The sequence below is a fragment of the Scatophagus argus genome, chromosome 4, assembly GCF_020382885.2.
Source record: "Scatophagus argus isolate fScaArg1 chromosome 4, fScaArg1.pri, whole genome shotgun sequence".
In the NCBI taxonomy this organism is placed as follows: domain Eukaryota; kingdom Metazoa; phylum Chordata; class Actinopteri; family Scatophagidae; genus Scatophagus; species Scatophagus argus.
Genome location: NC_058496.1, coordinates 19775842 through 19791096, shown reverse-complemented (window position 1 = coordinate 19791096; position 15255 = coordinate 19775842). Strand labels below are relative to the sequence as shown.

Sequence of the window (15255 nt, the reverse complement as noted above, 5' to 3'; positions counted from 1 at the left end):
TTTAGGTGCAGGCCATGTTGCTCTGTGATAAGTAAACAGTGGCTAATCAATTAACAACGTCTATTGATTATATCAATAGACGTTGTTAATTGATTGCTTTGCATCTTGTATCAGTCCAGAGTTGTAAGTAAACCATGACGAGTGCTAGATTGTTTGTATGTGAGAGAGAAAGGGTGCACCAATACAGAAAGGAATAGGGAAACAATGATTGATTTGAGACGTGTTTTTTATGAAGGAAGTGATGGATTTACTTTCAGTGACCTGCTTGACTGGTACACTGCCCTGCTTAATCACCCTCACCCATTCCTGGGTTACACTGCAAATTTTAGCCCTGTTTAAGCTGATATTCATGATTAAGCCCTTCTGACCCTCTGTCCTCCTTTGTTCTACCCTTCTCTGCCTCTGTCTGTATGTTACTCTACGTCACTCTACTTCTGCCTTTGTCTAGGTCCTGGCTAAGAAGGTGTTCACCCTGTACTCACTTGCAGTGCAGCAACTATCTAAGCAGGACCACTATGATTTTGGTCTGCGTGCTCTCACATCCTTGCTTCGCTATGCTGGAAAGAAGCGCCGCTCTTGCCCTGATGTTCCCGACGAAGAAGTAGGTCTCTCTCTATTTGTTTCACTCTCTCACACATACAAAATGGGTTTGAGAACAAATGAGAAGGCTCATTAGAACCATTTATGCAAGTACAACAAACCAACCAGCTGATATACCAGCTGTTTTAAAAGATAATAATTTCATAATGTCATAGTTTTGGTCAGTTGTCCGTATGAGTATTTAAACAGATTTTGATTGGTATAGTCATTCCTCATATTTACACTGGCCATACATCCCTTCCTAATGCAATTGCAGTGCAACTGATGGGGACAAAATCTACAGTTCTAATCCTGTGCAAAAAATGTACGGTACTGTAGAAGATGGCAGGCAATTTGACAGTACCAAACCAGAGAAGAACTAGCACACAAATATTTGAAAGGACAAATGTCTGTCCTTCCCCTTCAAATGAACAGAATTCATTCACAATTATGAGTGAGTCTGCCTTTGTATCGCTGCCCTCAGATTCTGCTGATGGCTATGAAGGAGATGAACATTGCCAAGTTGACCACTACTGACTTGCCAATGTTCAATGGGATTATCCAGGACTTGTTCCCTTCTGTGGAAACACCCGTCATAGAATATGGCAAGGTAAGTCAGCAGTTGAGCTCAGCATTCCTCGTCATATAGGTTGTGTCTCGTTACATTTGCTCTTGACTGTATGAAGGTGTTCCTTCTTCTTTGATTCCTAAATTGCATAACATTTACACCGTTCAGTCATAACATTCTTGCCACCTGTCTAATATTGAGTAGGACCTACTTTTGCTGCCAAAACAGCTCTGACCTGTCCAGGCATAGACTCTCTTAGACCTCTGAAGGTCTGCTGTGGTACCTGGCACCAAGTAGCAGATCCCTTAAGCCTTTTAAATTGGGGGATGGGGCCTCCATGGATTGGATTTGTTTTTCAAGCACATCCCACAGATAGTCAATTGGATTGAAATCTGGAGGGCAATACCTCAAAGTTGTTGTTTCTTTCCTCAAACCATTTTTGAATAATTTTTGCAGTGTCACTGGGTGCATTATCCTGCTGAAAGAGGCCACTACCATCAGGGAATATTGTTTCCATGAAAGGGTGTACCTACACAGGATTTAGGTAGGTGGTATGTGTCAAAGTAACATCCACATGAAAGGCAGGACCCAAGGTTTCCCAAAAGATCATTGCACAAAGCATCACACCGCCTCGGCTGGCTTGCCTTCTTCCCATAGTGCATCCTAGTGCCATGTCTTCCCCAGATAAGTGATGCACATGCACCCAACCATCCACATGATGGAAAAGAAAGCGTGATGCATCAGAACAGACCAACTTCTTCCATTCTTCCATCCCATAAGCAACATACTGCGATGTACAGTGTGTTCTGACACCTTTTTGTCAGAACCAGCAAAAATTTTACCTAGTTTAGGTAATGGATTGGAATCCACTTGGTCTGATAGACTCCACTGGTCACTCATTTCCACCTTGAGATGTATCAAATCAAGTCAAGTCAACTTTATTGTCAAATATGCTATACATGCACAACATACAGCACAGATGAAATTTCAGTCCTCTCTGACCCACGGTGCAAACAAGCAATATAATAAAAATAAACAATATAAATAGGTAGCAGAAAAAGTAGCAGAAAAAAAGACATAAAATAAATAGTCAAGACATAAAATAAGCAGTCAAGCACACTAATACAAATAATAAGATAATAAAATATAAAATAAACAGGCAAAGTCTATTTTAGTTGAGGTGAGGTAGTGCGGTATACTGCAAAGGAGCAGGGGAAAGCACAATGCACAGTCCCTGAGTTCAGTGTGTGAATGTGGTGGATGAATCTGTCCTTAAGCCTGCTGGTTTTAGCCTGGAGACTCCGCAGTCTCCTCACTGATGGCAGCAGGCTGAAGAGACTGTGAGATGGGTGGGTGCTGCAATCCTGATGGCATTGCGGGTGTTGTAGATGTCCAGAAGGTAAGGGAGAGAGATGCCAATGATCCTCTCAGCTGCTCTCATGATGTGTTGCAGAATCTTGCGACAGGACACAGTGCGGGCTCCGTACCACACCGTGATGCAGCTGGTCAGGATGCTCTCGATGGTGCCTCTGTAAAAGATGTGCAAGATGGGTGCCGGGTGTCTTGCTCTTGCTCTCACAGGCACTGTTAGGGTTTTTTGGCCAGTGATGCGGTGTTGTTGCTCCAGGACAGGTCTTCGGAGATGTGCACACCCAGGAACTTGGTGCTGCTCACCCTCTCCACTGCAGCACCGTCAATAGTTAGAGGAGTATGCGGGGCATGCATTCTCCTGATGTCTACAACAATCTCCTTCGTCTTCTCCACGTTCAGGCAGAGATTGTTGTCCTTGCACCACTCGGCCAGGCGGCTCACCTCCTGTAGATTGTCTCATCACTGTTGTTGATGAGACTCACCGCAGACTTGAAGAGGTTGGAGCTGAATGTTGGTGTACAGTCGTGGGTCAGCAGGGTTAAGAGGAGGGGGGCTCAGCACACATCCTCTAGGGGCCCCTGTGTTCAGCGTGGTGGTGTTGGAGGTGTTGCTGCTGACCCAAACTGCCTATGGTCTCCCTGTCAGGAAGTCCAGCAGCCAGTTGCACAGAGAGGTGTTGAGCCCCAGCTGGTCCAGTTTGTGAATGAGCTGCTGGGGGATGATGTATTGGGTATATTATATATATACAAACCTGGACAAACTTCAACTTGACCTTGGTCAATATATCAATTTTTTTGGTACATTCACAATATCACTCGTCATCCATTGACTAACTGTTTATTTTCTGCCATTATTTTGTCGCAGCTGAAGGAGGCTATAGAGGTGGAGCTTCGTCAGAGTGGTTTGCAGGTGACTCCTTTTACCATGACCAAAATCATCCAACTTCATGAGACTAAAAACTCTCGACACTCCTCCATGCTGGTGGGCAAAACAGGCAGTGGTAAGAGCGTCACTTGGAAGACTCTCCAGAATGCCCTCACTGCCATGCACCACAAGGGAGTGCCTGGCTTCCAGCTGGTCCAGGTGGGTGTGGATAGAAAACAATACACCATCATTTATTGGCTAGTACTGCTACTTTAATTAAAATGGATGTTCTGGGGTCTCAATGAGGAGTGTTTCTACATTGGCCTTTGAGAAGAATTGAATTCATTGTTTTAAATTATTTTTTAAGTCACAAATAGCTCCAACTTTATTAGGAAAGTTGTGAGCAAATCGTGGACCTAAGAGACACATTTTATCCATTCTTCTTTGTATTTACACCCAGGACAAACCTGAATGAAGTGACTGGTTTGATAAAGATAGGGTTTTGTTTTCTTCCTGTTGTCCCTGTCCTCAATTATTACTGATTATTCCTAATTATTCTGGCACAATGGTGGACAAAGTATTCAGATGTTGTACTTTTGTAAAAGCAGCAATACCACAGTTTAGAAATACAAGTAGTAGAAATACAACTAAAAGTCCTGAAATGTAATTTGCTTAAGTATAAGTACAAATTATTTGCAACAAATTTGTATTATTAAACCAGATCTGTGAATTAATTAGTAGCTCAAGCTGTCATATAAATCTAGTAGACTTTTAAAGATAATATTTACTTCTGAATTGTAGTGGAGTAGAAGTACAAAGTAACAGAAATAGTACCTCACATCTGTACTTAAGTACAGTACTTGAGTAAATTTACTTGGTTACTTGCCACAGTACGTAGTCAGCGTGTTAGCACACACATATACTTATTCTTGACAGTCTTCAGTAATTATGATATTCCATTTACATACACTTTTGGCATTTGTTTATCATCTCCTCTTTGATTCCTTTTTCCCTGTGGCACATCAGGTTTATCCCCTGAACCCCAAGGCAATGACTCTAGGAGAGCTGTATGGACAAAATGACCTCTCCACCAATGAATGGACTGATGGAGTGCTTTCTTCTCTCATGAGATCAGCCTGTGCAGGCACTGACACTAAAAACATACGTTGCTGTACACGCTACATGTAGTCTTTGAACACACACTAGGGACTGATGTTTCTCTCTCTGGCTATGTCCCATTCCCATGTCTAAATTCTGACTCAGCTGCACCACATTTTATATTATCCCCTAAAGCATTCATTCATGCTTACAACTTTTTTTTTTTTTTAAAAAAAAAAAAAAGACTTTTGAAACAGTAATACTAAACAGTGAATGTAACTTGAAGTAGAGCAACTTTGACATTGCCATGCAAGCTTTTTTAGAAATTTACTTCACTCAGACGACATGCTTTCATTTGAATGCAATTGTTTCAGTCAGCGCATGTGAAATTAATCAATATAAACACATTTTTGTTGACATTATAGTTCAGGGAATCTGTATGTTGCTGTGCTGTGAATGTTAGAATTCTTAGCCATCTTATAAAAAAATCTAAAGCACTGAGTTAAAAACAGATATGAGATTTCATATCTTGTGATGGCGCTAGACCCTCGGGCCTCTTTTGACCATCATTGTTTCTTTACCTGGCCAGTCTTTTTGATTGTTGTAGTATGGCTAGGAAAAGTTTTATTTGATCTACTTCATAATACTGTAGTTACAAAATGTTTTTTCATGGTACTTTGCTTTACTGGCACACAAAAACTAAACAGACTTTTTTTGTATAGACTCCAGCCTTTTTAAAGCATTCAAGGTAATTTATTTGTCCTTATGCGTCATAGGCTTACACAACGAAATTCATTTTTGTAGTCCCTTTCATACTACACAGATAGAACATATACACAGGTGACTAACTTTATAAAAAATTAGAGTAAAAATAAACTTAAGCAATATATACTGTTACTCATATACATATACACACATACACCAAGAAATTATATTTGAGCATTTTCTAAATTTGCATCTGGGTGAATGTAAACAACAGCTATAAGATGTTGATGATAATATGGTCGGTATCTTCATAGTAAAAGTTGGACATCTGAGAAACACTCATAAACTTTCACTGTGTTTGGTTTTTGTGATCAATATGTAATTGGCTTTCAAACCAAAAATACAAGCTTGTTAGCACCACATAGACAAACTAATCCTGTTGGCAGTCAGTTTAAATCAACATTTTATTTATATGTCACTTTAATTTTTCTGTCACACATTAAATCTGTCTTCCGTCTTAGATGAGAAACCAGATGAGAAGTGGATTGTGTTTGATGGGCCTGTTGACACACTGTGGATAGAGAGTATGAACTCTGTTATGGATGACAACAAGGTGCTCACGCTCATCAATGGAGAGAGAATCTCTATGCCGGAACAGGTGAGAACAGAACTGGAAACCATACTCATGAGCGTTTTTCACAACAGACAGTTGTACTTTTCAGAGCAGGAAAAGGACACACGTTACTAATAATGTTAAGACTGGCTCCACTTCAATCAAGTGTCCCATTGAGCCATGATAATATGACAGTGAACAAACATGACAGTACCAAATAATCAGCCATCAACCAAATTTCAATTCCATTAAAAATGCCTTTTTAATGTAGGAACATGTACACGTTGTGTTGGTATTACGGTGGATTTATGATGACAATCTACATAATGTTTTAGAATTAATAGGTATTACTGTGTTGTATTTAACCATGTACAGTCAAACGATTCACTATTTTATGTAAATCTTATCGTCATAGGTATCTCTGCTGTTTGAAGTGGAGAACTTGGCAATGGCGTCTCCAGCTACAGTATCTCGCTGTGGGATGGTCTACAATGATTACACTGATCTGGGATGGAAGCCTTTTGTTCAGTCCTGGCTGGAAAAGAGACCTAAGGTACTTGGCACCTGCTCACCCGCAATAATGCTTTAATGATTATTGGAGGAAAATAAGAAAACCGACGTGAATGACTCCAATTTTAATCCCTTATTTTCTGGGGCACTCTGTTACATCTTCCTCTCTCCATAGGCTGAAGTGGACCATTTAAAGCATATGTTTGAGAAATATATAAAGAGCACGCTGAACTTTAAGAAGTGCAACTGTAAGGAGCTGATTCCCATCACTGATCTGAATGGAGTTGCCTCTCTCTGCCACCTCTATGACTCCCTGGCCACATCCATCAATGGGGTATGACAAGTAGAGTGTAATCTGAAAACTCCATGGCATGTTGTAATTCCACCTAAGGATAACCATATTCCACCACACATTTGTTGTAACTGACTTATGATTTAAATTAAGACATACATTATAATACTCATCCCATTTTATCAGTAAGAAAAGTTGATATCGTCCCTTAAGCACCCCGTGCGTGAAAAACAATGTAATTCTTTCCCTTTCTGCAGGTGAATACTTCAGATACAGAACACTTGGGTAGGATGATAGAGCTCTGGTTCATCTTCAGCCTCATCTGGTCCCTCTGTGCCTCTGTTGATGAGGATGGACGCAAGAAAATAGACATGTTCCTACGGGAAATGGAGGGCACCTTCCCTACCAAGGTCCTCTGTGGAGTATAATATTTGTTTACCGCGCTGTCCTAAAGTGCATGGCTGAATCCATTTTAGGACACTATAGGGCGTGTCTTAATCTGGGCATGAAGTGAAGTGCAAGGTGCAAAGAGATTCTGTTTAGTCTCTTAATTATTCATAGGCTAAATGAATTGAACTAATCACATGTCATCTTCTTTTCCTTTTAAAAGTCAAGTGTACCTACACCTTTTGCATCGCTATTTAAACAGGGTTACTATTCTTTGCTGAGGGACAAGCATCTGGTCCTTGACCAGTGGACCCTCTCTTCCCTCTGTCCCATCGATAGTTCCATTTGACTGTATATGAGCACATCCATATCTATCACCACTTATGCCATGCAGGGTCACAGGGGGGCTGGAACCTTCATATGCACATGCAACTGAGGAGGAGGAGGAGGAGGCTTGCTTCCTGTCCCTATGTAACAGGAATGCATGAACCTCAGTCTGTGAATTGTGTCATGAAAATTATCATTCTATTATTCTGTTCAAATGTTGATGGGATATAGGTAGGTGAATAATCTTTAACCTTTAATGAGAAAAATATTAATTACATCACCTGCAGCAATCCCCCGACAACAGAAACTATAGTGCATCTCCCTTTTAAGAGAGACGTGTATGGACAGCAGCTTAGCTTCATTGACCTAATGCTAATTAATGTTGTGTGTTCTTCTACATACTCATAAGGTCACACACAATTCAGTTTAATACAGTGTAAGTGTTTACAATAAAGCAGCTGTCCTCCTGATAAATCCTTAGTTCCATCAAAACTGTCTAGAATATTTATTTCAGAAGCTAAACGTTTTCTTCTGTTTCCCCTGCTTTGTCAGGATTAGAACTACAGTTTTTAGTTTTGCTGTTTATCCATGGAAATGAAACATATCATCCCATCATCTGAATAATGTCCCCTTTAAATACTCCATAATAATCCACTCACTTTCTATCTTAGAGAATGTTTTTGTTGGTCAGTGATGCACTTGCTTTCTGCTACCTCAAGATAACAATACAGGAATAATACTAAACAACAATAATAACGACAATAAACAACTTTTCATCAAAAACATAATGAATCTGCCTGAGCAGGCACCAACATTTTCTGAACCTTTTATTAAAACTCTTTCAGGACACAGTATATGAGTACTATGTTGACACCAAAAACAAAACCTGGGCTTCTATTGAAGATAAGCTGCCAAAGGACTGGCGTTACAATACCAAGTAAGTAACTAAATGGTTCGGTGTACCGATCCATTTTGCTCAGTTACTTTTATAAATGATATAAGCTGACACTAACATGTACAACACATCTATATCTCTTCCTCTGCCCTATCCTTCAGTATTCCATTCTATAGGATTATGGTTCCTACAGTGGACACTGTTCGCTACAACTTCCTGGTTAAGGCTCTGGTGTTGGGTCACTATCCAGTTCTTCTCACTGGGCCTGTTGGCAGTGGTAAAACATCGGTGGCCCAAAGTGTCCTGAATGGATTGGATGAGAAATGGAATGGCCTCACTGTCAACATGTCCTCACAGGTTGGTACATTTGCATGTTGTGTGAATATTTTTGTGTGCCAGGTCCATGTTCCTCTTCTTCTGAGGACAAAAGAAGAAAAAAACAGTTTGCCTTCAGAAAAGACATGTTATCATAAAGACAGGACATATAAAGCCATATAAATTGGTTCATATATACATTTTGAGGTAAGTGCTCTTTATGAATCTTTCTTCTGGCTACCCTTTCCAACTCTTTCCTTCCCACATTCTTCTTCATTTAATTTGTCTGCACATTTAATATATCTACACATGCACTACATATACTTTTTCTCTTTCTTTCCCCATACGTTCCTCAATTTTACTTATGTATCAGCGAGTGAATTCATTCATTTTCAAGTTAGTCATATTTGGATGTCATGCAGGGTTGTTTTTCAGATGGATGTTTTTTTGCTGTAATGGTTAAATCATTTTTAGTGCCATTGTCTCACAAACTTGTAACAACAACAACAACATTGATTTTCTTCTCCATATCAGGATTTCCTACTTCTACTCGACAGCTGTTTCATGTCTACTTCAGGAGTAGACATGAAACAGCTGTCGATATTGCCAACAGTTTTCAGACCAGAATTTCTCTTGTCATGAATATACTTTGCAAATTCTGTAGTTTAACCTACATTATACACATCACCAGCATCAATTTTTTGATTTGATATCACTTTGTAAGTGTTAAGATTTTCTTCCCTGCATTGTTTCAATCACATACTATCTTGATATGCAGATGTTACTTTCACAGTCACAGTACTGACACAATACTGTTACTTGCACAAATAATTATACTGATATTCACACACAAATGTACTTTTTTACCATTCAGTTTTTGTTTGCTTTTATTCCTGAATTTTATTGTCGCATTTCATAACATAGGAAGCATTTCTGAGGTACGTGAATAAACATAACATTTTATCTTTTCTCTCCATCACTATCCAGACCACCTCTAATAACATTCAGGCCATAATGGAAAGCCGTCTAGAGAAGAGAACCAAAGGAGAATTTGTGCCAGCAGGTGGGAAGCGTCTGCTGTGCTTCCTGGATGACCTCAACATGCCAGCCCATGATCTCTTTGGCTCCCAGCCACCACTGGAACTGCTGCGCCTTTGGATCGACTATGGCTTTTGGTATGACCACCAGAAACAGACCCTAAAGTCTGTCAAGGTGAGAAAGGACTTTTGATGGAAGCAGGATTGATGGGCGTTTGCACACGATCAGCCATAAGATTATTACCACTGACAGGTGAAGTGAATAACCTACTCAATATTAGGCTGGTGGTAATAATGTTATGGCTGTGTATGTGTGTGTGAGAGAGAGATGTAGTTTGTTATTTTTCTGCTTTCTTAATACTTCCTGCATAATTATCTCTTAATTATCATTCTTTTTTTAATATGTAAAATATATGGAATATGTTTCATAGATGTGTGTCAGTTACAGGCCATTAAATTCTGTGGTTTTCTGTTATGCTTCACTGTGTTGATGTGTTTGTGTGTGTGTGTCTGCTTCATAAGGACATGTTCTTGTTGGCATCCATGGGGCCCCCTGGTGGAGGGAGGACTCATATTTCTGACCGCTTACAGAGTCGATTCAACCTTATCAACATGACATTCCCTCATGTAGGTCCTGCTGACTTTTCCTTCCTTTCCCTTTACCTCTGGATTATAGTGATGAATTGATTTCAACTTAAACAGTCATTTAAATATATTAAATATGCAACGCTCTCTATCAGACATTGTACTGTAAAGTGATATCATCTGCCTCCTCTCTCTTTGTTGTCTGTTTGTTGTTTTTGTTTGGTTTTTTTTGTTTTGTTTTACTTCCCTCTCTCCTCTCATTGTTGACTATCTTGCCCAACCCACCTCTTTTCAGTATTTCTCAGTTTTCTCTGTGAAGTAAATATCTGATGATTGAGTTGACTTGACTTTCTGTTGACTTTCTTCTTACAAAGTGCTTATTCTGTTTTGTTTTGGTTTTTTTTGTCTTGACCACCTAGTCAACTTTGAAATCTTAGTGACATGGCTGTATCATTTACAAGATGTACCAAACTTGAACAGACTTGTCTTCTCTGCATGCAGGAGTCCCAGATCAGGCGAATCTACAGTACCATGATCAACCAAAAGCTAGAGTTCTTTGGGGAGGAGGTGAAGCCCATTGGAGAGATACTGACTCAGGCCACTTTAGAACTGTATCATGCTGTTTCAGCTCGTTTTCTTCCCACTCCAGCCAAGGTACACTACCTCTTCAACTTCAGGGATATCTCCAAGGTGAGAGGGATTCAATCAATCAAGTATACCCACAGCACACATATACTATAGTAAATACATTTTCAAGAACACAACTGGAGCCTTTTTTGTAAAATAAGTTCAGCATAGGAAAGCACTCTTCACTAAGCCTAGTAATTCAGGATAAACAGTTTAACTGGCTATGGTAAATTGTTTTCCTGAAATGACCTTCAGACTAATCGAACTTGGTCACAATGGTTGTGGGATTGTTTAGATTACTCTGTAAATTGAATATACCTAATAACCTGCTAATTTAAATGCTAGATGACAAAGTAATGTCTTTTTCTCCTGTTCCACCCGTTTTAGGTGTTTCAGGGTCTGCTAAGAGCTCACCCAGACTTCCACAACACCAAAAAGAGCATCACGAGACTATGGATCCACGAGTGTTTCAGGTAACCTTCTACATATTCATTCATGTAGCATATTTACAACAGTTTTATGACATTCTGCATCATCATGCATTTGGCCAAAAACCACATGTTTTTGTTGTGTAGCTACTGGATAATATTTGTTGTCTATGATGTTGATTTTAGGGTTTTCTCAGACCGACTAGTAGATCACAGTGAGACGGAGGCCTTTGTTGTTTTACTGGTGGAGAAACTGGCCTCACTCTTTGACCTCACGTTTCACAACATCTGCCCAAATAAACAGCCACCAGTATTTGGTACATTTATTATTGTACACACATATACATGCACTGTATCTCACACCAGTGACTATGAAAACTCTTTCTTATAGTTATTCTGTTTGTGTACGTCAGGTGATTTCATGAGTGAGTCTCATGTGTGTGAGGACCTACAGGATATGAAGGCTCTCAAGAAGTTCATGGAAAACCAGCTGGAGGACTACAATCAGACACCTGGCGTAGTCCCCATGAGCCTGGTGCTCTTCCGAGATGCCATCGAACACAGTGCGTCTGAGAACACAACACACACATCCACATACGCTCTCATACACGGACAATACACCAGTTATACAACGACAATTCCACCCATCACATTCTGTCCAGTCAACTGATAATCGGGCAAAGTATCAGCTGAACAAGCCACACATAGGGAAGCTCTAAGTATGCTGTAAACAAAGGATTTTTGCATTCCCTCCACAGTAACCCGTGCAGTACGTGTGATCAGCCAGCCCAGAGGCAACATGCTGCTGGTTGGTGTTGGGGGCTCTGGTAGACAGAGCCTGTCAAAGATGGCTGCCTCCATCTGTGAGTACCAGGTATTCCAGGTGGAAGTCACCAATCAGTACTGCAAACAGGAGTTTAGAGAAGGTGAGGTCTCCCATTATGATCTGAAAATGAAATGAAGAAAGCTGAAACCAAAGATGGTTTAAAATTTTGATGAAATATCTCTGCCTCTGCCTTTGTACCCTCAGTGAATCAGCTACATTGCAATATGTGCTTTTTTCTATGTTGGCTATCAGACATCAAGAAGCTCTACCGTTTGACTGGTGTGGACAATAAGCCCACGGTCTTCCTGTTCAGTGACACCCAGATTGTAGATGAATCCTTCCTAGAGGACATCAATAACATCCTGAGTTCAGGAGAAGTGCCTAACCTCTACAAACAGGATGAGTTTGTTGAGGTCTGTATTGTCTTCATATCTTTTTTTCGGCCTCCTGTCTGTCCATCTGTTTTCATACCTGTATATTTATTTTATGAAGTCAACAGGAAACACACTAGTGGTTTAAATGAACTCAGTTTCAACCACTGACATATATAAATATGGACGTGTCTCCACCTCCTCCCACTGTACCAAAGTGAAGCCAAAATTTCCCTGATATGAGTACTGCCTTCTTGCGCTGGTGACATCATTTGGTCTGTGTAGTAGTAGTGATCAGGCAGTGGAGACACAATACTGAATTCTTAGCCATACGCTAATCCAACTGCCAATCATCATCATCATCATTATTAATAACATCAAATAACTTATTAAAACCAAACTCCAAACAGAAAAAAATAACACTTGAGCAGGCATCAGTGTGATAAGAACTAACTAAAATGACAGAAACCATCTTTGTGAAAATTTATTTGACATGTACTTTGTGTTTTTAACTTTTCCATCTCCCATCTGCTAACATGGAGGGGTAAACTCATCCAGGCACCGGGGGGTTAAAAAGATGTTTTGGTTTCTCTTTTGGGGATCTCTCATTGCATTCATCACTACAGACATTGATTTCAACTGTAAGGAAATGATCTAGGCTCAAGTTTTACCCAATACCAATAGAGGTTTTGGTTAAACTACGTAAGATGCATTAGTTCTATCAACACACCAACATAGATGTTATCCTTGGTCTAATTAGTAAAACCTTTTCTGAGCAAATGAAAAATTTTATGTCCAAAGAAGCACATTTAACATTTTTCTGATTTCCTCCATTTGTCTGTCTTGCATTTCAATATTTCAGAATTAAAAATAAATTACATGTGAAGTTCAGATTGATTTGTTCACGGTAATACAGCTTTTGCTGTATTTGTATATCAGTCAATCATTCAAATTTTTCTTGTTATTGCTGCAGTTTGTGAATTATTCTCACTATTAACTGTGAAGGTTATTTTCAGACAATCTGCTTCATGCAAGACTGAGCTGCCTTATGTTCTGCTCTCAAATGTGCCACAATTAGCATATAGCCTCCAATATGTATGTGACTCACATACTGCTGGATCATGTCATCTATAGATCATTAGTTTAGATTAAAAAATCAAACCAGTTCAAACTTAATTCCAGTTGTAATAACATGTTTCTGTTCTTGTTTCTACCTTTAGGTATGCAATGCCCTGTCAGAGTCTGCCAAAAAAGACAATGTGGTGCAAACTCCAGACTCCTTGTTCAGCTACTTGGTAGAGCGAGTTAGGAACAACCTGCACATAGTTCTCTGTATGAGCCCAGTAGGAGAGCCCTTCAGGTAGGTCCTCATACTGTTTCCAGGAGCACACTGTGTCCTATATGATATACTGGACGTCCTGTATAACATATTGGTTCAGTCTTTCTATTTTTTCCTCCTCTCATATTTTTGAGAATCCTGTTTACTGACAATAGATGCTTTATTCTTTCCTAACTGACTCCCAAATGCACCTCTACTAGTTTAAAAACCTGACCCTGTGTCTGCAAGGCTGCATAGACGATCATTGTACCAATAAAATATATGTAAGTAAAATTCATAAATGTCTGTTTTCCCACAGGAAACGCATCCTCCAGTACCCAGCGCTCATCAGCTCCACCTCCATTGACTGGTTTTGTGAGTGGCCCAGAGACGCTTTGCTGGAAGTAGCTGAGAGGCACTTGGATGGACTGGAGCTGGGCTCCATTGAAGGGGTGAAGAATGCCAGCACACATGCATAAACACATATTTCTATGTGTGGGCACTTCACGTTGTTAAACTGGTGCCTATTGGTATCTACTCTCCCAACATCTCCCAAGTATTTGTTACCATTTAATGGTGTGCACCTAAAATTGCATTTACATTACAAGTTCAGTTTAAATCTCCAGGTTCCACATTATTATAGAGCAAGTCTTTCAAAGTTTATTAGTACTGTATAGACACTAATACATATATATTTCCATATGTTGCATGATGTTGTAGATCCAGACAAAGGTTGCCAGTATCTTTGTGACCATACACCAGTCCGTAGCACAGGTGTCGCAAAGGATGAAGTTGGAGCTGCAGAGACATAATTACGTGACACCCACCAACTACCTGGAGCTTGTGTCTGGATACAAGAAGTAGGCACCTTCACGAAAAGTTTCTCCTTCCTTCTGTTTCACACTACTTTCAAATGTTTCATGTGTGTCTTAGATGGTTAACAAGTTAAACTAAGGTAGTCCTGTTTTTGAAGCATGCGCACAGCTAAAGTATACATACATTAAGTACTTTTGGTGTTATGTGCATCAGAAAAGATTCATTTTACTGTGCGCTCTTTTTCTATAACAAGTTCTAATAATCCGCCTCTGTAGATAAGTGGCTCTGTCTATCCAGTTCACGAAATGTTTGTCAATCACAATCCTGTTGTCAGTCATCTGATTGTGTTTATGTGTGTGACCATTTAGGCTGTTGGCAGAGAAACGCAGTGAACTGGGGGAGCAGGTGAGCAAGCTACGTAACGGCCTTTTCAAGATCAGTGACACACGGGAGAAGGTGGAGGCCATGTCTATAGAGCTGGAGCAGGCCAAGAAGCAGGTGGTCGAGTTCCAGATCCAGTGCGACGAGTACCTGTCCGTCATTGTAGAGCAGAAGATGGAGGCTGACAAGCAACAGAGGGTGAGAATCGCAATCATGTTTACATGAGTCTAAATTACTGTATCGATCTAAGTAATATTTTAAAAATGTGCTTACATTGTTCATATCGGCCTGACTTACCCAATGATCCGATTGGGTTAGAACAACTTTGGCTCAGAGGAAAGA

At 40.0% G+C, this 15255-nt stretch overlaps 1 protein-coding gene and 1 long non-coding RNA gene across 3 annotated transcripts in view; one reads left to right on the top strand and one right to left on the bottom strand.

Moving 5' to 3' along the window:
- LOC124057782 overlaps nt 1–15255 on the bottom strand; it is a 1110263-nt gene that overhangs the window by 799391 nt on the left and 295617 nt on the right. The window lies entirely within an intron of this gene.
- Nucleotides 1–15255, top strand: part of dnah2 (dynein, axonemal, heavy chain 2) — a 53760-nt gene that overhangs the window by 22378 nt on the left and 16127 nt on the right. For both annotated transcript variants that reach the window (XM_046386215.1, XM_046386216.1), the window contains exons 40-61: nt 449–601; nt 1064–1189; nt 3383–3601; nt 4409–4526; nt 5707–5843; nt 6214–6351; nt 6484–6642; nt 6858–7010; nt 8160–8251; nt 8371–8566; nt 9512–9736; nt 10084–10188; nt 10648–10836; nt 11161–11246; nt 11388–11518; nt 11615–11764; nt 11960–12127; nt 12280–12440; nt 13619–13758; nt 14036–14168; nt 14437–14576; nt 14901–15111. In XM_046386215.1, the coding sequence (XP_046242171.1) occupies nt 449–601; nt 1064–1189; nt 3383–3601; nt 4409–4526; nt 5707–5843; nt 6214–6351; nt 6484–6642; nt 6858–7010; nt 8160–8251; nt 8371–8566; nt 9512–9736; nt 10084–10188; nt 10648–10836; nt 11161–11246; nt 11388–11518; nt 11615–11764; nt 11960–12127; nt 12280–12440; nt 13619–13758; nt 14036–14168; nt 14437–14576; nt 14901–15111 (3330 nt within the window). The remainder of the gene's footprint in view (nt 1–448; nt 602–1063; nt 1190–3382; nt 3602–4408; nt 4527–5706; nt 5844–6213; nt 6352–6483; nt 6643–6857; nt 7011–8159; nt 8252–8370; nt 8567–9511; nt 9737–10083; nt 10189–10647; nt 10837–11160; nt 11247–11387; nt 11519–11614; nt 11765–11959; nt 12128–12279; nt 12441–13618; nt 13759–14035; nt 14169–14436; nt 14577–14900; nt 15112–15255) is intronic.